The sequence below is a fragment of the Pangasianodon hypophthalmus genome, chromosome 26, assembly GCF_027358585.1.
Source record: "Pangasianodon hypophthalmus isolate fPanHyp1 chromosome 26, fPanHyp1.pri, whole genome shotgun sequence".
In the NCBI taxonomy this organism is placed as follows: domain Eukaryota; kingdom Metazoa; phylum Chordata; class Actinopteri; order Siluriformes; family Pangasiidae; genus Pangasianodon; species Pangasianodon hypophthalmus.
The window spans coordinates 10,547,932-10,572,092 of record NC_069735.1 but is presented as its reverse complement, the minus strand read 5'-3'; the positions used below and the strand labels follow the sequence as shown (position 1 = coordinate 10,572,092).

Sequence of the window (24,161 nt, the reverse complement as noted above, 5' to 3'; positions counted from 1 at the left end):
TGGTTAATCACATTTAAAAATGATGTTCAACCCAAACTCTGGGAAGGTTGTCTTCCTTCCACAGCATTTTTGCCCCTGGTTCTTCTAAACCCTCAGTTTAGAAGAACCAGGGGCAAAAGGGACAGTTTTCTTTTTTCCTCCACAGAATAAGAGCAGTGTGAATATTAAATATTAAAAATGAAAAGAGAATACTGTATGTTATCAATATTAGGCACTTTCACAGATATAACATTGCTTGTTATATATATTGTGTGTGTGTGTGTGTGTATGTATATATGTATATATATATATATATATATATATATATATATATATATATATATATATATATATAAAACTTTTTTTATTGTGGTTATATAATCAAACAGATGAGTAGTGTGGTGACTGAACACATTTCTGGAAGACAACCCGTTCACTTGGTACTTGATATGAGCTTACCCATAAACCCTCTCTCTTCATTGTGACACAAACATGTAAGCATGCTTCAACCAGCCTTTAGCTCCAAGGGTCAATTTAAAAGTCTCCCGTGAAGAGAGCATAACTCATAAGCAGCATGTGTTTGAAATAAAAATGACTTGATTTTTGATAGGCTGTCTACCAGGTGTGTGTTCATAGTGTCTTACATGAGCTTTTATTCTGCAGCTGCTGTCAGTGTTTGCTGTCTTTAATGCAGACACACTGTTACACACACAAACGCACACCTACACAGCCATACTGCCACACTGCAGTCTACAGCGGTCTGTAAATCTGCTTACAGTAATCTATTTCTCACCTAAAACTTACTGTTTACTTCCTGTCGCACTCATTTGCTTTTTCCTCCAGGTTTAAGCCCTTTCTAAAGTATCTTCACTTTTCTCTGCAAACTTATTTCATATCTTGTGCCTTCTTCAGCACTATATTTCACTCTCCCCTGCTTATTCTACTCATCAAATCAATCTCTCATTGGCCAAAAGCAGAAAATAAAACTGAACTGAAGTTATTCTCTTATTTGTGTGTCACTTTGCTCTCTGTCTATTTTTGTAGCCTCCGGCATGTTAATAGAATCACGTTGTCTGTGCTAAAATTTTCTCTCTCTTTTTGTCTCTTCCGTTCCAGATGAGATCATGCAGCAGGAGACGAGTCCGCTGTGCGCAGCAGACATCAGCCCTGACCTCAGGAAACGCTTCGCCTTCCTGTCAGGTGAGACAGATCCCACAGCTGCCCCCAGCTGCTCATTATCACTTTTCAAATGCTTTTTATAAGTACAACTGCTTCTCCTGTAATGCTGAAGATTAGCCTTTGAGTAAGAGGAAGTGATCCTGGATCAGTAAAGAAAAGAGGAAATGCAAAGCAGGCTGAGCTGCTAACACTGATCATCGTATCTTCCTCACACTTCAGGCATGATCAGTATATTTCACAGCTCGCTTTAGGTTGAAGACACTTCATATAAATCTGAGCCCCTAGAAGGAAATCTGAGCTCTTAACAGCTCTTACTCATGATTCAGCGGCCATACAGGAGTATATTTATAGAGCTGGCTGCTATTGCGTAGTGCAAATTCAGTTTGGTGAGTGTCATGTCATGGGGTTAGGAGTCCACAGTCAGCGTTACTTATTTATAAATGTGTGCACTGTTTGTGCCACACACACACACACAGAGTCCATCATGCAGGGTTTTAGCTATTAGAAGATATTAGAAGACATTTTCATAATTGTCAAGAGGTTTCCATGCATCGACAAAACGAAAGTGTACATTATACTGTAATTCAATAGGCTACACCAGAATATATAATATTAATACTGACTCCAAACTCTGACATCTGAACCTGCAATGAATATGTGTTGGGAAGGAAAGAGGGGCAAAACGTGCTCTCTAAAGAAAAAGAAAACTCCAAACGTGACCATACAAACAAGGCGATATATGATGTGTTCCTCTTGTAGTGCAAACAGATGATGCAAGATGGATGAAAATTTCTTCCTGGCCAAAATTCTAAACATGCAGTACTCTTTAAAAAGTCTGGAAATGTTTTTTTTTTTTGTTTTGTTTTCTGCATTTTCTTTGTTTGTTGTTCAGATGCATTACATCCTATTGACCAATTAGAACAGGCTTATAGTCATGTTTAGTTAAAGGTGGAGTCTAAATGTTCTGTAGAGTTTGTGAATTGTTTTTAAAGCGGCATTTTTTCAGCAGCAATTCAAATTTCTGTCTGATTTCTAACCTTAAAACAACTGCAAATGCTTCTTGCGAATGACCTGTGAACCTGTTTTTGTTTTGCTCTTGTATTCTGTCTTTTTTTCTTATTTTTAAGGCAGAAATGCAACAGCAAAATGAAACCAATTTTCCAGCAAATGAGAACCGGTTCAGATGATGAGGTATTAGTCGAAATACAGACGGGACATAAAAATAACGTGGCGCTTTCCAAATTCCACTGTTTTGCTGGCTTGATAGGGTGAAGTAACTATTCAGTTGGTGAAAAAAACAACTAGGCTTGATTATTGTGGGAATAACTTACAGTGACTGACTGTTCTACACACCCTCATCTCCCACACCCAAAGAAGAGGATACTACAATGACCATCAGCGAGTAATTTCTTATTTGCTCAGACTTATTTTCAGTTGGGAACTTTTTATATTTAATCATTCAGCAGAAGTCGTTTAGCAACTGTGCAAACAGTTGAAGGCACACCAATACAACGTCCATAAAGGTTTATAATCTGACATCCTGAGTTTAATGCTGGATTGCACAAATGCTAGAGTGGACCAGTCAGTAATCTCAATTTCAGCATCAGCCTCAGACACTCTGCCCACAGCGTCAGATATCTTTTGTACACTTATCTGGAAAAAGCTTCAGAATCATGGTTGCATGGTTGCTGATTGGCTATGTGCACCTCCATGTATACGTCTTTCCATCCACTAGTTTTGAACATCGTAGCACAATGAGCAGGTCAATGCACAATATAGAGGCTGGATTGGAAAAAGATTACAGCACCATGGCTTTTGTTTGAAACAGGTAGTGAAGAGTAAATTCGCAATGTCTGTCAGGTGGCCACTTCCTGCGAAGTAAGGCGAGTCCTGGCCAAGTTTAGCGATGAAAAGCAACAGACTCTTTAGTGATAGCTAGAAGTCTGGCTTATGAGTATGTGGTTGATACAAAAAAAAAAAAAAGAAAGAGCATTTAAAAAAAAGGTTGTTTAGGAATCCAAGACAATCACAAAGTGAGTGAAGAGAAAACAAGGCAGTGTTATTGTAGATATTATATGTAAAGCTACATCTTTAGACCTTTGCAGATACAGGAAACCCTTTCCACCACTAAGGAGCCAGAATATTGAAGAAGCGAAATCCCGCGTTCCAAACATGTTTTTAGAAGGACCTGCTGCCATTTGTCCTGAGGTGTATAGTCCAGGAAGCCACTAACTGACCTTAGCAGGGGAGTCACAGTTCACTACCACATACACAAAGCTACCGACTCTACGTTCGATACCTACATGTGTCCCAGTTAGGACCTGGTTCAGGTTCAGCCTTGCTGAATTATTCAGGGTTTCCATGACACTGTACGCAGCAACGCTGCTGGCTATGAGATTGAAAGTATGGAGACTCAGAACCAACATAACAGTCCATAAACTGTGTATGTTTGCATCTTGGAATTCAAGGTTTCTATATTTTCACCAGTGGTCTGTCCATTCATTATTGCTTTCAGATAAATCATCTGTGTTCAGTGCTCTGTTAATGACGTGTCTCTATTTAGCTGCTCTGAACTGTAGCCACTGTGGCCTGCACTCTGTTTATAATTGTTTCTGCGGCGTGGGTTTACTTCTTCTTTTTTTTTTTCTTTTAAATCTGTGTGTGAGAGAGAGACTGACCACTGATCTTGCCTTGCTCCTCCACCCACAGTAAATGACAGACTTCCACTGCCAGTCATACGGTGTGTTTATATAACACACTTCTCTTTTAGCTGTTTCGCTCTCGCTCTTTTCCCCACTGCCTTTGATCTGTGTTTCATCTCGTAACTAACGTTTACTTCATCTTCATTTTGATAACAGGGAGCAGTTTGTTCAGTGGTGAAATGTGTGTGTGCCAGTCCATCTGTGTATAAATGTGTGGAGGCAGAACAGAGGGCCGATTTGACCTTGTGTTTGCCCCTCACAACACATACACACACGCACGCACACACACGCACACACACTTCCAGCAGATGGGCCGTGTGTCTCTGGTTCTGCACTGTTGATGATAAATAGGACAGCAGAATCATTTTCACCAAGGACATTGTGAGTTTGGCGGAGGTTGGTGTTATAACATGAGGAGGATCAGAGAGACGAGAAAAGGTCCTCAGTTTGCAAATGTGTGTGTGTGAGCTTGACAGTCAAAGCAATGCAGCAGTGCTTCCTTACAGTATAGTAAATCTTCTTCCCATCTGAGACCTGCTTTATTCCAGAGTCCATGAAATGACAACACACAAGTCACGTCATTAAAAATGGAATTCTACATAACAGGCTATGTGTAAGCATGTAGCTAGCCACAGCAAGTAAAATGGATTTAAATGTAAATAGTAAATAAAATAAACACTTAAATATCTGCACATGTTAACTGTTTGGCAATGAATTTATGCATTTTCATGTATGCACTAATTCCTCTGAACATTCATATAGAAAAATGATCATACGAATGGACGCTTTCAGTATGCTAGCGCTTGTTTGGCTTCTGTGTGGATACAGAAAGCTCTCAAATAGCTTTTAAAACACCCTCTAAAATAGCAGTTTTGTTTCATTTAAACAAATTTTATTTAATTTACACTTTAGATAGCTGCATCAGTTTAAAATGCAATGATTGATCATTGCAACAATCATAAATGGATTATTATCAAAACAACACAACTGGGGTGTAAAAAATAATGCATATTTTTAAACTGATGTATAAATAACTTAATGGGCAATTTACCCATAATGCTGATACTTTTAAAATAGTCAATATTTGCGAGTTAACGAAAGGCCTACCCCAGGCTGTGAACAAAAGTTGTTCACATATCGATAGGAGGCTGTTAAAGTGAACCGAATCACATTGTAGCAGATTCAATGGTATTGTCAAATATCAGATTGACTTATGAATTGAAATCATATGATATTGTGTGGATTTATACTCCTATTTGTAACAGGTTTGCCAGATTGACTCAACTATTCCCAAAACGTTCCTTTATTGGTTACATTATAATTGATTACAAACCATCTAAAACTGTGGCCGAATTACTTTTTTTCTAATTCTATCTATGACCACAAGGTTGTTCGTTTCCAAACCAATAGCGCTATGAATTTCCAAATTTTGAGACACTGCATGGAGGACTTTGTGACTTGTGTGTGCATTAAGCTAGCAACAGCACGTGGAATGGTTTTGAAATGAAATAAATGTTTAAATGTCTGTACACAGTATTTGATTTGGTATTTATATATTTACATATACATATTTACATATACTTACTTGTGGAATACCAATGTTGCTAGCTTACTTATGCTACCGATTAAATATATAGCTAGTCTAGCTAGCGAGTTCAGCAAAGCTTGAATATGGTGTAATTGCTCTCAATGCTTTAAAATAATGATTGGTGATTTAATATATTAGTTAAACATACTACAACTGAAAAAAACTGTTCAAACCTCCTCTCTGGGACCTTACATTAGGAAGCTTCAAGGCTGAAGTCTAGTCTGAGTCCAGTCTCAGTCTCCTGCAGCCCCCTAAACACTCCCCAACTCCATCTTTGGGCCACTCAACACCCACGTAATTATGATGGATGCTGGTGATAATCCCAAGTGACTGTCTTAAGCGAGGGCTTAACTCTATGATGAAAACAAAGCATGAGAGAACCCAAAGTCATCACTCACACACACCATAATGCGTGAGTGTGTGTGTGTGTGTCCTCCTCCACACAATGACTTCGAATAATCAGGTTTTGCTTTGTATTGTGGATATTGTGAGACTGTTCACAACAATACCCTCCATATTTGCTTTTGTGCTTTTCTCCATCAAACAACTGTACAGAAGCTGAATAGGAGAAGTGCAAGTGCCCCCTGGTGGCTGGTTTAGCTTTAGGTTGCTGCAGGATGCCATTTGTCTTACTTTATCCTTTTACATTGGAATTAACAGTGTAAAGCAAGCTATAAGGAATTAACAATGCTTTCTGTTTTCCTGATGTTTTTCCCAGGTGGTCGAGGGGAGAACGGCAGCCCCATCATCATCTTCCCAGAGTTCCCTACCTTCACAGAGCTGCAGGAGGAGGAGTTCCACAACGTGCTGACATACCTGACTAGCGTTCCCAGGTGTGTATTCACTTCCTGAATGAGTCCCATTTAACTGTGTCTTAGATATTAGAGATGATATTCTCTTCTAAGGGTTCCTGAGTGTTTCATACAGTCCATAGATGCTAACACACCAGCTACTCGGTGCTCAGGATTGCTTGGTTTAAGAAGCAAGTGTGCGAGAACAAAATGCTGTGCATCATATATGAGCCAGTTTGGTAAATACTAATCCAAGGTTACGCCTGTCATCAGAAGCTTGTGGGTTCAAACCCTGAAGAGGAAGCCAAACGAGCCATTTTTGAGGTGGAAGGTGGGATCGTCTACGCTCTGCTGACTGACAAGCCAATGGTCTGCTTCTGTTAGGTCACATTTACAGAATTGAGCCATGCTCTATTCCAAGCATGTTGGAAGCACATGTTAGCCTTCACATCCCAGATCAATGGCTGTCATGAGACAGAAGAAGTAGCTAGTGGTTGCAAATAAAACAGGAAGAAAAATTGGGTAATAATGTTGCCTGGTCTTTTTACAATCTTCAGCTGTCCAGTTTGGGTGTGTCTGTGCCTACTGTAGCCTCAGATTCCTGTTTTTGGCTGACAGGTGAGGAAACCTGATGTGGTCTTCTGCTGTTGTAGTCCATCTTTCTCAGGGATTGACGTGTTGTGCGTGCTGAGATGCTTTTCTGCTCACCACGGTTGTAAAGTGTGGTTATTTGGGTTACTGTCAGCTTGAACCAGTTTGGCCGTTCTCCATTAACCTCTCTCATTGCTGATCCATAGATGTTTTCTGTTTTTCACACTATTCTGTGTAAACTCTAGAGACTGTTATGTGTAAAAATCCCATGAAATCAGCCATTTCCGAAAAACTCAAACTAGCTTGTCAGGCACCAACAACCATGTCATGGTCAAAGTCACTGAGATCATATTGTTTCCACATTCTGATGTTTGATGTGAACATTTACTGAAACTCTTGACATGTATCTGCATAATGTTATACATTGCACTGCTACCACGTGATTGGCTGATTGGATGATTTCATGAATATGCAGGATGAGTGTTCTTACCCATTAAATACCATCTAATAGCTATGTGCCACATAATTACCTATTAAATGCCATCTACTTAACATTCTGCAAAATAAAGTGCTACCAAATTCATTTCTTTTCCAGCAGGAACTGTGTATCTGCACTTACATGGCAGAGTTAAGCGGGTAATTGAGTGTTTCCTTTGTGTACATTTGTATAAAGTATATTCTAATCGCCATTAGTGTGTGCAATGTTGTGTTTGAATACAGTATGCATAATTAATTCATGTTTTGAAATCTTGGACCCAGCTCTTACCAGCAGAGGTCACTGATAGTTTGCTTTTTGGTGTAAAAAATATTTCACGTTAGGACTGAATCATGAACACGCAACTACGAACTGAAGGTGATCATGAGATTGAGTTTTTTTAGGGCTTAGACAGTGAGAGAATGTGAAGATGAACATCCTTACCATCTGTATTAGTTATTATCTGATATTTCACTGTACTGATGGTGTAATGGCAGTGAAATATCATGCATAGTGATTTTAAATGCATTTGCTTGAAGAGTGAATGTATTTAATATTCATTACAAAAATCCTCATTCGTGTACAAGCCTGTAATTTTGCTTAAGGAATGCTTCCCCCTGCACCCGCCACCCCAACCCCACCCCCCCACGCACCCCGTCTGGCTCTCTCACACTGCTGTCTCATGGGAATAGCGACCAGTGAAAGCAGGAAGGGAGGGAGAAGGAGGGAGAAGGGGGTGTGAAGGTGAAACACACAGAGATGGAAGGAGGGAGGTTCTAATTGCCTGAGGTTTAACAGGCTTAAAATAGGAAGCTGATGTGGAATTAATTTTGTGGTGCTTTTGTAAATGCTTTTGTCCTCTAAACAAGTGGGGACAGAGGATATCTTTGAAAAAACAGCAACGCTTCACCTGCAATTTACTCCGATACTCTGAATTCATAGGAATGATTTATTTATTCTGAAGAACCTTTGTTCAATTTGCAGTGCTCTTCAGGTTTCAAGCCTTTTTGCTCCTGATCCAGCTTATGGAGGGCTTGATAATTATCTCATTAACTGGGTCCAGGGCTGAGTTATTCTTTTTAAAAAATGTAATAGAGTTTTAATTAATTTAGTTTAATAGAATTTTAATCAGTATTAAAATGTGATCACATATAGGTATAAGTCAAAGAAGTCAACGTGATGATATTATCATTAATCTTTGATTCAGTTTTATTTACTCACACAGTGATGTTTTCTTGTTAATGATATTTAGCTCGATTTTAGATTTCTTAGGTGCCCAGGATCTACATAAAAATCCTCCAACTTCAGCTCAGAATAGAATTCCAACACAGTAGGGCCACACCCCAAATGACTTTCTATTCACTATACTGCGTGGTAGAGTATTAATTGTTGTGGGGTGGTACCCTTATCTTTTATTTTTGGAAAAATAAAATTAAGGCCACTTTATGAGGAACATCTCTACACCTGCTCATTCATGCAATTATCCAATCAGCCAATCATGTGGCAGCAGTGCAATACATAAAATCATACTGATACAGGTCAACAGCTGTGAACATACAGGTTAATGTTCACATCAAACATCAGAATGGGTAAAAATGTGATCTCAGTCGTTGATCTGTTATAGCCTATCTACCTTAAGGCTTAATGTGTTTTGAGATGCTTTTCTGCTCACCATGGTTGTAAAGAGTGGTTATTGGAGTTACTGTTTCCGTCATGTCCACTACAACCAGTCAGGTCATTCCCCTCTGACGTCTCTCATCAACATGGAATTTATGGCTGCAGACCTGCCACTAACTGGATGTTTTCTGTTTTTCACACCATTCTGTGTAAACTCTAGAGAATGTTGTGTGTGAAAATCCCAGGAGATCAGCAGTATCTGAAATCCTCAACCAAGCCTGTCTGGCTCCAGCAACCGTGCCACTGTATTGGGTAACTTAAAGTAGAACATGGGATAACCAAAACATGTGATTGCAGATTTTTTACCTTTTGAATATGTAACTGTTATTAAAAAAACAGTAAAACAGGATGTTGTGCCACCAGGACTGAAGCTGGAGCCCTCTGCTCTTGTACATCCCTTTCAGTTTTTGATTAGAGGTTAATGAATCCTAATCAGTGAAATCTTGTTGCTCTGGAAGCACATCATCAGTCATGATGGCTGTGCCATGCTGTGCCTTCAGAGCATGGCTACTCGTACTGATGAGAGAATGCATCTCCCCCTTCCACGTTCGTTTTTTCTGTATTTTCCCCCTCTAGCAGGGCAGTGGAGTGTGAGGATCACCGGGGCAAAGAGACAAGGGGGGAGATGGAGAAAGCATTGTGGCCGGCTCAAATGAAATGGTAGCTAGGGATGAAGGGAAGAAGAAAAGCTCAGCTTTTAGAAAAGTAAGATAGGTGTCTACAGCCTGTGTGTGTGTGTGTGTATTACTATCATGGCGGCAGGAATATAAGGGCATCAGCAGTTCCTTCCTTGCTTGCCACCTTTTTATCATTGAGACAACTCCCTCCCTCCCTCTCTCTCTGCCTCTCTCATTAGCAATTCAGCCTTGTGAGCCTGCAGGCTCGGCTGTCTGTCACAGCCATGCTGCGCCCTGATTGGCTCTGAAGGAGCACCTGATCCTTCAACATTGGCTGGTGGATTGAGCGGGGAGCATTCTGCACTGCCTTCATCGCTGGTGCTTCAATACAGTGCTACTGCAGCCGTAAACACAGGGTTTGGAGAGATACAGAGAAACATACACACACTCACACACACACACACAATCAGACACGGGCACACACAGTGAAGAAAAAAAACGCGTGGGGATTTTACCATCAACCCTCTGGATAAGGACAGGAATACAAACTTTCATCAGGCTGACGTTCATCAGTTTGCTTTGAAAAGCCACTAAAATAGTGTTTTCTTAAAGACGGACGTTTTGGTAACCATGGTGAAGCAGCACGATGCTGGCAAAGGAGTGAATATCTGCTCTCCATGGTGATGGACGTAGAAGCCAGCTAAGCATCTCTACGCCGTGTCTCTACGGTTACAATCTGTACGTGTCATTGAGGTTATTGGCGAACAGGTGAAGCAGGTCATGAAAGATTTTTGATATTATATAAGAAAAGGGCTGGAGATTTAATATTGGAAGCTGGTGTGCACAGTATGTACGTCTAGTAGATACATAGATACATCTGTGTGCTTGTGTGTGAGAATGTGATTGTGAGTGTTGCGAGATGAGAGAGATGTATGTGCTGCCATGGTGACCATGCCTCTCTGCTCCATAGCCTCAGTGCTTCAGGAGTTGGCTTCATCCTGATCATCGACCGCAGGCAAGACAGATGGGCATCGGTGAAGGGAACACTACTGCGCATCGCGGTGAGTATGTGTGTGTATGTGTTTGTGCCATTCATGTATTATGGATATCTGTATAGCTGGGTGTCCATGACAGTATTTATGCGATAGATATGTACGGTGAACTGGAGAGTAGCAACAAAAGACAAGAACGGCATTATGTTAGAGCTAATGAAGCGAAAAACACAACATCAACAAAAATTCGACATTTAATGAACACTGCACTTGTGGAAGGCAATAATAAACCTACAGTAACATTAACTGACCTCACATTAACATTGCAAATCACATATTAACAGTAATGCTAAATTTTAAAAAAACAGTTGACAACGTGGCAGCTAAAAGCTAAAAGCAAAAGCTGTGTTTACGATCTTGACCTTCAAATCATTGATGGAAATTTTGCCTATTATTTGTGTTTATGTTCCCACTTTATGTGAAGGACTCTCATATACATGTAATTACACATAAACTATATTCAGCTGTAATATATAGACTTCTGTTGACAGGTTACACTGGTACTTTTAATGCAAGTACACATGCTAGTTAAATGTTGGGTAAATTGCCAGTGTAGTGTTAATGGATTATTATATATTGTACCACAGCACTGTTGAATTCTTAAATCTGATTAGTCAGAAGGTCTTATAACAGCAGCACTGGCAGAATTTTGGCTGGAGGTTAAACCCGAGGTTTATATTTACTTCACATAATAATAAACAGATTACAAAAAAATGTATAATTGTTTATATGGTGAAGTTTTCTGTAAGATGTTTACTTAACATTGTTGGAAGGAGTCTCCAGTGTCAACGCTTTGTAACAGTCAGAGCTAAAACTGTAACTTGAAAATTTCCGTCCCAGAAAAGTCTTAAGGGATTTCTATTAAGCAGCAATTTTTGTCTTATTACCTTCAAGAGAGAGAAAAAAAAAAGAGAGGTTGGTGAAGGAACAAGTGTTTATCGCTGTTATAATGCAAATGAGAACAGGAACTAAGTTATTTCATGCATGTTCTCCAACATTAAGTGTAACTATAAATGATTAAAAAATGTCATTCTTCAATAAATAAAATAATATAATCGTTAGCAAATTTCTGTGGAATAAAACACTTTAGGACTTGCTGTTTACTGGAAAATAAAAATCAGGTGGTAACAGTAACTCCATTTCACATCACAAAACATCTTGTCATATTGTGTTATATGTATTGTTTTCACTTCCTGTATTGTTTTCTCGTTGTTTAACGTGCTTCGTAAAATGCTGTAGTGTTGTTGTTGACTTCCTGAGCTACCGTAGGTTATAGCGAGAAATATGGGTCACTTTTGTAACGTTTTGAGACGATGTTGATGTTTTATTGTGTCAAGCCCATGTACTTGTCTATAAACATCCAGGTGGCTACAACAATAGCTGTTGCTTTAGGCACTGTGTGTGTTCAGCGCTCAGCATTTCTACATTATTACCGCTCACTTCTTTATAGACACACTCAATATCTTATATTTAGTGCTCTGCTCAGAACAATGCACTGAGGACCAATATTGCAGTCACAGCTCAAGTCCAGCAATGGATTAAACTGTACAGCCAACAGGGAGTCTGCAGTTCAAATGCTTACTACTTCCCAGCTAGACTCTATGATAAAAACACTGTAGTCTCTTTTGTGCCATTTGTTCAGTTGGTTAAATTTTACCTTTTTTTAGAATACTTAGTAAATACTAACATTAGCTGTATGGTTAATATGTGTGAAGGATTTATTGGGTAGAAATGTATTTAGTTAATTTCAAATATTAGGAGCCAATCAGAATATCTTACAACTACAAGCAGTGTTTTTTTTTTTACCTTGTCATTCTTTAATTCATTCATTCATTTTTTTAAGTGTTTTATCTTGGTCAGGGTCTCTGGAACCTATTTAGGGAACACTGGGTGCAAGGTGGAAATACAAGGTGGATTGGGACACTAGGCTGAACTCCATCATTCTTTAAGAAATATTAGCTTGTTGTTGGGCCATACAGTCACTCATGACCTGTTTCTTCCTCTCTCTATTTTTTTTAATCATTTTTCTCATTACATTTCAAACATTTGACATAAAGCAGCAGCACAACTCACATGTAGATGATAGAATACACAATTGAGTAGCACCGAAAGGTTACCCACAGATATGGCTGCCCAGTCTCCCAAGTGGCGCAGCAGAAAAATGTTCGCTCTACCACTAGGAGATCATGAGTTCAAATCTCGACAGTCCCACAGAGATGTCAATCAGAGCCAAACGTGGGTGTCTGTGAGCTCGTGTATGTGGAAGAGGATAAATAGCACTTTTCCTCCGAGTGTGCTGCAGCATGAGCAGCAGTTTGAAAAGATGCAGTTGGCTGGATTCACGTGGCTTCACATATCTCAGAGGAAACACGTGTTAGCTGCTTTGTTACCCTCCTGTTGGCAGCTGTTGTATGATAGGGTGAGTGGGAATTGGCAGATGACCAAACGGGGGGTAAAATGAGGAAAAATACTGAACGACTGATCAGAAGGTTGTGTGATCGAATCCCAGTACCACAAAGCTGTCATTTCATCTGCTCAGCTCAGTTGTAAGTCAGTTTGAATAAAAGGATCTCCCAAATGAATTAATATAAAAGCAATGGAAATGGAAATGGTAGTCCCAAGGACAATAAAGGAACAGGCTGGAATATTTGACCAAAAACAATCATGGGGATGGCGTGCGGGTGTTTGGTAAAGAGGTCAGTTAACTGATGAGTGAGGATAATATAGATGGTGCTCATTATGGGTTTAGTGGGATTACTCTCAGTGGACCTGTTCAGCCGTCAACAAGATTAGAAACCACAGGGGGTGTAACACAGGGGCTGTGTGGAAGCCTGTGAGTGTGTGTATGTGTGTGTGTGTGTGTGTGTGTGTGTGAGTGAGTGAGTTTACTTGGTTAGTAAGGAAGAGGTTACTGGACTAATCAGAATAACAGTGTTGAGAAACTTCAGTAATGATTCTCATTTCAGCTAATGGACTAAATAAAGGTTACTGTACGCAGGCAACACCAAGGCCAGCCTACATGCTTATGTGTGAAAAATATATTTCAAATGAATGACAATAGGTTTCTTAGGGAATAGTATTGCTAATAATACTCCTAATGATTTCTTGATGACTCAGTGAGAATTCCTTAAAAGAAATAATCTGTTGCGCTGATCACAATATATTTTAAATTCTAAAATATGAAGCAAATCATGATTTTGCTGATAAATAATCATGTATAAAAAAAAAAGTTTTACACACTTTAATGATTCTACACAATGTGCGTGTTTCAGGCAGCTTTCACACTAAACTAAACATGAAGACCGACGGCTGGGAAATATTAAAGTGAGATTTTTTTGAAGGCATTATAATGATGTTAAAGAAGATTGAATCACTAAATCAAATTGCTGTTTAGTTTATTGAGTACTGAATCATTCCTAATTTACAAAAATATCATATGACTCAAATTGGAAAGTGAATCATGACTAGAATTGATAGAACAGGCAGCCCAGAGATTCAGAACCTTTATACTCGGGGTGAAAAATGCTCGAGGAATTATACTTTGTTATTGTACTTAAGTTTTATTTTGGAAAATTTGTACTTTTACTCAAGTAAATTTCCAAGAGGAAAAAACAGACTTTCCTTACATTTTTAATTTTGCCTTGTTGCAAATCTCAAACACCATGAGATGTTTCTCTTTTTCCCCCCATTTTTTCCCCTATTATTTCTTAGTAAGATGTCTTTTGCTGGAGTAAGGATAAGACATCTCATTATCTTCTCACCTAAAAAAGAAAAATATGCCATTATCAAAGCGAAAGAAGTATGCTGAGTTAAGTTTCTTTTGTTAAGTTTTGTACGTTTGTTAAATTAGCTCGCTAGTTAGATGTTTGTTAAATTAGCTAGCTTTTGTAAATTAGCTTTTTAAATTAGCTAGCTAGTTAAATTTTGTAAATAACTTGTTAAATAAGCTAGCAAGTTATGTTTTTCACATTATTTTGTTAAATTAGCTAGTTCGTTAAGTTTTGTTTTTGTCGCTAATGTGCCTTAGAATTCATTCAATTCAGCAAACTGACTAGTCATGCAGGATCGGGCATGATAAACTTGTGATCAGCTCATTTCATCAGTAACAAATATTTATTTTTAACCATACTTACTTGAGTATGTTTAACTGTAGATACTTTTGGATTTTCAAGTAGATTTTTAGTACACCGTTTTCTTTTACTTAAGCACAGTTTCTCTGTGTTTTTTCCGCACCTGGCTATACTTTGTAGTCATGCTGCTAGCTCTATCTTGAATGTTAGCTCTCTGTACATTACTAATATATTGTATGAATAAGGCCAGGAGGCTTAATCTACTCACAATAACAAAAGACGTGATTAGTGACATTTATGACATTAAAAGTGATGGGGTGTGTGTGTGTGTGTGTGTGTGTGTGTGTGTGTGCATGCAGCAAATTGAAGCTGAAAAAAACCCTGATGCAGTCTGTAGGGTGGATACAAAAGGGGGATAAATGCAATTATGCTTCGCTTTAATTGAATTATTTCATTACCTCAAACTGAAAACATCAAGCAGTCTGCATTGAATCTGCATTTAAGCACTTTTCTTGGCGTGTGTTTTCTTTCGCTTGGAAGTGTTGACATGAATGAATGAGTATGCAAGGAGAATGACTGAACTACATACTGATTGCTAATTCTAAATTTCCCAAACATGCACTGGGTGTTTTGATGCTTTCTCTGCGCTAACACCGCATTTACACTCAGGAAGAGTGTGTGTGTCACAGTTGAGTCAGGTGAGACGTGATTTTGTCGTACCCTACTAGCCTACTTTTGCAGAAATGCCACTTTTTTTCCCTCATAAACCTGAGAATAGTTTTTTTTTTCCCTGCTTGTTGTTTTTTTCTGAGCCTACAGCAATTCCTATTTATTATAGTACTTGGAACTGTTGACTTTTTTTTTTATCTCTATTTATGTGTTTCCTCACCTCTAGTTTCACACCTGTTTTATGTTAATAACACATTTGCGTGGAAAAAACAACAGTATCCCAGTATTACTTCTTTTGTTTCTCTCTCAGACTAAAACACACACCATTACATAATAATTCATCCAGACACTTGTTCTTCTCGTTTATCTCTTTGTCTGCTGTGGTTAAATGTCAGCAGTGCAGCTGCTGCTGGAAAAACAAGGAATATTTTCCATACAGCTGATGGGAAGTTCAGTCCCAACAGCGTTGTCAGGTTTTGTCTTTCTATTTGAATATCTGCACATTTTTATCATATGTATCAGCGATAATGGTCAGGATGTAGCATAGAAATGAATATCATGTTGCATTTATTATTTACAAAACCCGCTCGTTCATGCAATTATCTAATCAGCCAATCATGTGGCAGCAGCACATTCCATAAAACCATGCAGATACAGGTCAAGAGCTTTCCCTGCTGTTCATATCGAAGATCAGAATGGAGGGCAAATGTGATTATCGATGACTTTGACCTTGGCGTGGTGGTTGTGCTGATTTGAGTATTTCAGAAACTTCTGATCTTCTGAGACTTTCAAACATAACAGTCTGTAGAGTTTATATAGAAGAGTGCGCAAACCAAAAAAACGTCCACAGTTTTGTGAGTGGAAACACCTTGTTGAAGAGAGAGGTCAGAGGAGAATGGACAGACTGGTTCAAGCTGACAGGAAGGCTATTGTAACTCAAATAACCACTCTTTACAACCATGGTGAGCAGAAAAGCATGTCAAATCTAAAGGCAGATGAGCTACAACAGCAGAAGACTACATGGGGTTCCATTACTGTTAGTCAAGAACAGCAATCTGAGGCTACAGCGAGTAAAGGCTCACCCTTTCCCAAACTGGAAATTTGAAGGTGTTTGAGTGACATTTAAATTTGTTTCTCAGCAATCAATCAGCTTTGAGATTGTGATCTGATGCTGAGCTTTCACCAGGTCAGTGGGCAAACCTGTATTATACCATTCTATAATTCATATAAAGCACCAAACAACCCCTTTTAGATCCTTTTTCAGGAATTTCAATCCATGCAAATTTATGCTAATGTATGATAATTGGCCCAGATTAACATCTTCCCCCATGCTGTGAATGTTAGGACCCTGCCACATTGGAATCACCTCCACATTTGTGTTGACTTAACGCCATTATTTATGTTCTAATGGTTGTTTTTTCTATAGGACATCTTTTAAGATTCAGTCCCAGCAAATGTGAATTGGAAGTGAGCTACTTACATGTAATATCTTCAAAATAAAGTATGACATGAACGCCATAAGTGCCATTAACCCAAAAGGTCATGTCTTTTGATAGACTTTTATTAGACGACTAAAAGTATAATGTGGAATCCTAAACAACTGAATTTGGATTTTTTTTTTTTTTCGTTTGTTTGTTTGTTGTTGAATATCTAAATGTTATGAAAATATTTATAGTCCTACATGACTGGAACTAAGAAAATCTGATCTACGACAATACAAACAGTCTTCGAATTCAGGTTAATCAATACTAATGAACGCTAAATATTATTTATAGAAAAATACATGCAATATCTGCTGTTTTTCAGTAAATAATCACAAGGTGTCTTATGGAGCGAGAGACCTTAGAAAACTTTGAAAACTTGTGTAAAGCTGTAGACAATGAAGCCTGTTAATAACACACACACACAACACACACACACACAAAGTTGTTAATGCATAATACATAATGTGATTAAATATTAACGCAACCTTTGAAAATTCTAAATGCAATTTTAAATGTTTTATTGATAGCTTTTATTGGTTAATGCAGGTCATTATACCTTTTTCTTCCAAGATCTTGGTGTAGCTTCATAATTTTAGCTTTCAGCATTTGTACTTGTACTTGTAGCCCATTGGTTTGACGCTAAGAACTTCTAAAGTTAGAGGAACAGAACGTTATACATAAGGGATTCTGAATCCTTTTGCAGCTACGGACCTTTTACCTGTAAAATAAATTCCACAGACCCTCCTGAGTAAAGATTTCTTTCATTATTTCAAAATGTCAAATAAGATTTTTTGGAGTCATCGTTTTCTCAGTTGGCTTTGGTGCTCGGACCCCTAAATATAATAACTTTATTAATGGTGGGTTGTGATTTCCACCACTGTATGAAAATCATGGACATGAAAAAAAATATATATATATCATGGACCCCTGGGGTACCCGGGAACCCACTTTGAGAACCACTGCTATAGGATACATTATATATGATACACTAACACTGACTACTGAAATAAAATAGTCTAGTCACTGTAACAAGCAGCTATTGCACACTCCTCTCTATTTTCCCTTTTCATGTGGTAACCTGCTGTGTGACTCTCGTAAGCCATCGTTTTGGTGACGATACCTTCAGCTTGGTATCGGGAACCACATCACAGACCTTTCTTCTCAGGTCTAAAAGTGCTTGTTAGCCATCTTTCCCTTTCACTCCATCCCAGGGGAGATTATTAGCACAGTAGAACCTGCCTTTAAAGACTGAGAAGCTTGATGTGCCTTGTTGGAAATGTCCAAAGTGTCCTTGTAAAGAACTAATGCTATGAAGACTGCTTGATATGCTGGAGGAGCAGTTTGAATGCAGTGGGCTTCATCGCTAAATGTAGCTTGTCTGTGAGGAAGAATACATTTATACCACAGCGCTATTGAGTTCTCCATTCTGATTGGTCGGAAGGTGTTGATTAATTTTCTTTAACAGAAGCTCTGACAATAGTGCCAAGCCAATCACAGCTTCCACAACCTTAACAAAATGCAACTATAAACAGATAAAAAAGAATGACGTTATAATTTCTTATAAATTATATAATTCTTAGAAATGTAAAAAAAAAAAAAATTATAATTGTTGGAAAATTTCTTTGGTAAAATATTAAAACAAGAAGGAACAGAGAAAAAAGAAAGAAAAAGAAGAAAGTGGAAAAGAGAGAATGAAAAAGAGAATATAAAGAAAAATGACATGTACCAAAAGTGGAGGTGAAAAAAGAGAGAAAGGGATTAAAGAAAAAAGCAAGATTGGAAGATGATGTGGAAAAGAAAGAAACAGAAAGTACTTAGGGCAAAGAAAAGATAAAGAGAAAAGAAGGAAAGGTAAACATTTAACAAGAACTTCAAAAAGGAGAAAAAAGAACATAGGAAAATGAAAAAAGAAGGGAACGCAAGTAAGCTGTGAATGGAAATTAAAAAAAAACTAAAAATGAAATAAAAAATGAATAAGAAGGATAAAAGCCAATAACACAGGAGGAAGAAGGGGAATTGTGAAAAACACAGAAAGAAATATGGACAAAAAAGAAGGGAGGAGGGGAAGAAAATGAAGAAAAGCAAAAAGAAGGAGCAATAAAACAAGAATTTAAAGAGGAAAAAAGAAATGCTCTGGCTATGCAGAACAGTTAGGTGCAAAAATTCACTGCAATATTGTTTATATATTATTGTGTGTGTGTGTGTGTGTGTGTGTTTGTGTGATTTCAGATTAATAAATCAGGGCCTTAGTGTCTTAAATTAAGAAAAGGTTTTATTAAATAAATACAGCAATCTATTTTGATTTATATATTTATATGTTTATCCAGCACCAGCTAAATCAGTTTAGCTTCCTCGTCCTCGTGCTGTTAGCAGTTTCCTTCCCCAGACACCGCAAATCACAACTGTGGTCCCGTTATCTTTTTCTCCCCAACATTAATACGCTGAAGGCTTCAGCCACACTCACTCCATCACTGTCGCTTTTCTACTGAATAGTAAGCGTGCTCATAATGGCTGGCCTCAGGTCACTGGCTTCAGTACACACTGACACGAGAGCGGAGTGTAAACAGTGTTAGAGCAGAGTGAAGACGGCCGTTGCTGCTAGCGATATTTAACAGTGGGGATTGGGGCAGGTCACAGGGCAGCGTCCTGGGCTCAAGGGTGAAAGGGGAAAGGTCAGAGAAATGGGCTGCATGTCACTGGATTTATTTGCCATGACAAGGTTTTGAGTGGTTTATTCAGAGGAGATGATAGACATATGTAGTGCGCCTATATGCACGAGGACCGCCTAATTTACAAAAAGCAGCCTAATTTTATTAGTGCGTGCGTGTGTGTGTGTGTGTGTGTGTGTGTGTGTTTAAGCTGGTGCATTAATTGAATTCTGCATTCTTGTGTGTCGGCGTCTTTGTGCTGATTAGAGTGCTGGTGTATCAGTGTGATGGCAGCTGCTCCCTGGAGACACAGCATAGCACACACACACACACACACACACACACGCCTCTGTGCATTTGCCCCTCACCATTTCCATCTTGCTTTCAGTCACTTTCATAGTCACCAGTCATCCATCTCTCCCTTTCACCTCTGTCCCGCAGGTTTGCGTGTGTGTGTGTGTGTGTGTGTGTGTGCGTGTGTGAAAGAGAGAGAGCATGAGCGAGATACATTAGCTTTATGAATGGCTCTAAGAACCACCAGATTCTTAACTCACCTTCTCTGTACATTAAGGTTGCTCAAGAAAAGGGCGTTCAGTGAATAACAGACCTCCACATGCCTCGTCCATCCATAAAAACACACACACACACACACATACACACACACACATACATCAGAGTTGTATCAGCAGCATGTGTTTCAATAACGGTTCACATTACAAGCAATAATAGAGTCTGACTCGTTCTCGGGACTCCTGTTGTGTACAGAGGCGACACGTGCGGCTCGGCTGTTACTGATGCCTTGTACAGGGCAAGCGTGGCCAATTCGGTTCAAATGGAGGACGCCATTGTCATGGTAATCAGAGGTCAGGGGTCACGACACTGCCTCTGTTACAGGGCGGTTGAATTATATTTAGTGAGAAGAATAGAGGGCTTTTAATGCATAAGTAATGCCAGCAAGTGTACATTAATGAACATCACAGGAACTGTTGGTGTTGTTCATTAGAAAGTGTACTTACAAGCACTTACATAATTAGTGCAACGGAAGAAAACAAATGAAGATGAAGGTATAGAAAAGTGTAAAGAAGGCCAAACAGAGGCGAAGAAAGATGTAAAGAAAAAGGTGAGATACTGAAGAAAGAATGGATGAAAGAAAAAAGAAAGTGAGTAAAGAATGAACAAGTGGAAAAAAGAACCAAAAATAGAAAGAGTTAGAAGGGAACAAAGTGGAAAGAAGGAAAAATGAAAGATTGGAAGAAGGAAAGAGAAGAGAAAACATTATGGATGAAAATGAAAAGAAATTAATATATGGATGAGAGAAGGGTAGAAAAAGTAGCTGAAGGGGAAGAACAGGGAAGTGAGGAAAGCATGAAAGGAAGTAAGAATGAACAAGTCAAAAATGATAAAAAGGAAAAAAAAGGATAATAAGAAGTGAAAAGAAAGAAGGAAAAGAGATTGGAGAGGAAGGGAAGAAACATCTGAAAAAAGGCAAAAAAAGAAAGGAGGTAAATAAGGCAGGGAAAAGGAAGAGGAAGTGGGAAATGGAGGATAATGGAGGTGAAAAAGAGAAAGAAAATGACAAAATGGAAGAAAGGGAGAAAAAATAAAACAATAAATTAAAGAAAGAGAGGTTAAAACAAAGACAGGTGAAAAGGAAGAAAATATGAAAAGAAAGGGAGGATAAAGGGAGGAAAGAAATAGAGAATGAACAAAAAGGAAAAGAGTAAGAATTCCAAAAAGAAAGGAAAGAAAATAAGAGTGACAAGCAAAGAAAGAAAGAAAGAAAGAAAGAAGGGAAAAAAGTAATAAATTGGAAAAAGAAGGGGTAAATGGGGGCAGAAAATGGGGAAGAAAGAACAAGTACAACAGTAAAAAACAAGGAGAAGAAAGAATGACTAAGGAGAAGAAAAAATAACAAAAAAAAGAGCAAGGTTAAAAAAAAAAGGATGAGAGGAGGACAAACAAAGAGAGCAGCAGAGTAACAGTGAGTAATAATGAAGACACTGCAGAAAGAATAAACAGGAGTGAGTCGCGCCCCTCCCCCTGCTGAGTACAGGGCACAGATTCGGGGTTAATTACTGTCCTTATCTACACACTGCTCCTCTCTGACACGAGTCTGAGAGCCAGCCTCGCACTAATGACTTAATGAGAATCACAACAAACAATAACACTGTCCAGAAACACACACACACACACACACACACACACACACAGGGTGCACATTCGCCTGAATACAGTGAGCTGGAGCCTTTTCAGCATGGCAGACTGCACTGAAGGTCCTGTGTGTGTCTGTCTCTGTGTGTGTGTGTCTGTGTGTGTGTGTGTCTGTGTGTGTGTGTCTGTGTGTGCATGTGCGGAGGGTGTCTTTGGACCAACCATGTGTTCTTCAGCCCATTTTCCATCCTCCATAACAACAGACAGCCTTTTTAACACTCGTCCCTAGTGTTTGTAATCAAATAACAGATGTAGTGTGGCTGGACGTCATTGATGCTGTTCCTGGATCAGTGTTTAATGCTGTCATTAATAACAGCCACTTGGAGGCTCGACTGATGTGTCTGTAGCATCACGTCAACACAGAGATCCGCTTTTCACAGATGCCATGTTTCTCTCTCTCTCTCTCTCTCTCTCTCGCTCTGTCGAGGGCTGCCGCTGCTGCGTATTGATTAGCTGATAAATATTTTAGGAGACATGGCGCCCCGTGAGAGGGGATTTAATGAACAGTCGGTGAGCATGGGGAGTCTTTGAGAGGTGCCATGTGCTCATGCATTCGTTCAGACACATAGAGGAGGAGGGAGAGGGGATGCGAGACCATTGTTGCATGGGCTACCAGTTCTTCAGGGTCTGTTGTCATGGCAACTGAATTTTTTTTTTTTATGTGTTTGAGAAGGAAGCAGGGATTACCGGTCCAAGAAGAAATGCGTAATGGTGTAGTAATGTAATAATGAAGCACAGCCTGGTTAGTTGGTTGGTTGTTTTTAGAATGTTGATGATGACCTTTAGAGAAAGCCAGTGGGTTTATGGGAAATAAATATCTAAAATTAGTATTTGTAGGAGTTTTTTTTGCTTCATAAAATCATCACGCTTCATGTATCCAATCTCTACAAGTATTATAGTAATTGTCTGATTTTATTTTAAGTTTTGTCACGAAAAGGAAGGTCTAAAATCTTGAAATGGCAAATTGCTAATTATCCAGTCAGGACTTTTATTCTGTACTGTATAAGTTGATACAGTAAAGTAGCCTCTCTCATTGGTCAGGACGTAAAACAGATTTCAGTTCTCAAATCGGATTGGCTGAGCCTTATATTTTAATCATATTTTTTTTTGTTTGCCATTTTATAATAAACCACTCGAGGCCATGACACCACTTGATTTTAGGCGCTCTGCTTTGCATACCTAAGAACACTCTTTCCCATGATAAAACCATTGTATTGCTTTAATTCACCACTGCATTTTACCCATAATCCAGTGCAACCATTTTTTACTCTCTTGGAGTTTCATTGGCTTTATTATTATTATTATTTTTTGCTAAGACATAGTGTGTAGTGTAATAATGTGAGTGTGTGTTTGGGTTTTTCCAGGGCTCGTTCCCAGGAAACCTGCAGCTGGTATTGGTGTTGCGGCCCACCGCCCTGTTCCAGCGTACACTCTCAGACGTCTTCTTTAGACTCAACAAGGATGAGTTTAAAATGAAGGTGCCGGTGAGTGTTTACATTCTCTTGCCAGCAAGACAGAAAAAGAAATGCAAACTCAGCCCTTGTTTATATGTGTCAGTCATTTATTTAATACAGTCACATGTGGCATGGTTAAAAGAACAGTTTTCCAGTGACTACACACTTGGGTTCATGGTGTTAATAAATTTAAAATGCTATAATTAATATCCAATTCATATATAACTAATATCCAATTTTCCTAATAGTTAGGTATTTGAAGGGCAAAAAATAACATCTGCGAAAATATGGTTCCTAAATATTTTGGCTAAATGTACCATGGTGTAGAAAAGGGAGGTTCTGGTTAATGGGAACAATAACACACACTTGATTACATGCATGCATAAGACATTAGGGTTAAGAGGCAACAACAGCTGCGTTAACAGTTGAAAAATATAAATAAAATATAGTTTTTCCTTGCCACTGTCTAGTGTTAAAAGCACTATACTCTAGTATAGCATCATGGCAAAAGGAAGTGTATTCTTGGATGCTGACTATTTACAGAATACCAGTATTACTTTTTTATTGTATTGGTTTTTGATAAAATAGTAAGCTGTTGGTAGTGGACTCAGACTTACAAAGCTTGACTCCTTCTCTGTATCAGCATTGCCATATTAGCCATTTCGTTAATTACATGAACGCACGCACGCACACACACACTCTTATTTCCTGGTTCAGTGTGCTTCATTACTACACTAATTACATTTGAATTGCTGACGGTCTCCCCTAGAGCATATTGTATGATAATACAATGAAATGTGTGTGTGTGTTTGTGTGTGTGTGTGTGTTGCAGGTGATCATGCTTAGTTCAGTGACTGAGCTGCACAGCTACATAGACCGCTCCCAGCTAACTCAGGAGTTGGGGGGCACTCAGGAGTATTGCCACGAGAAGTGGATCTCACACCGCACTGTAAGTACTGACAGCAACAGAACAA

The 24,161-nt window shown here is 38.7% G+C and overlaps 1 protein-coding gene across 18 annotated transcripts in view; it reads left to right on the top strand.

Moving 5' to 3' along the window:
- Nucleotides 1–24,161, top strand: part of mcf2la (mcf.2 cell line derived transforming sequence-like a) — a 98,285-nt gene that overhangs the window by 51,032 nt on the left and 23,092 nt on the right. For 17 of the 18 annotated variants that reach the window (XM_034300221.2, XM_053229883.1, XM_034300220.2 and 14 more), the window contains exons 2-6: nt 1,096–1,179; nt 6,167–6,281; nt 10,570–10,660; nt 23,098–23,217; nt 24,020–24,136. In XM_034300221.2, the coding sequence (XP_034156112.1) occupies nt 1,104–1,179; nt 6,167–6,281; nt 10,570–10,660; nt 23,098–23,217; nt 24,020–24,136 (519 nt within the window). In that variant the 5' untranslated portion in view covers nt 1,096–1,103. Of the gene's footprint in view, nt 1–1,095; nt 1,180–6,166; nt 6,282–8,058; nt 10,338–10,569; nt 10,661–23,097; nt 23,218–24,019; nt 24,137–24,161 lie in introns of those variants that run through there. The other variant, XM_053229885.1, reaches the window with a different exon arrangement.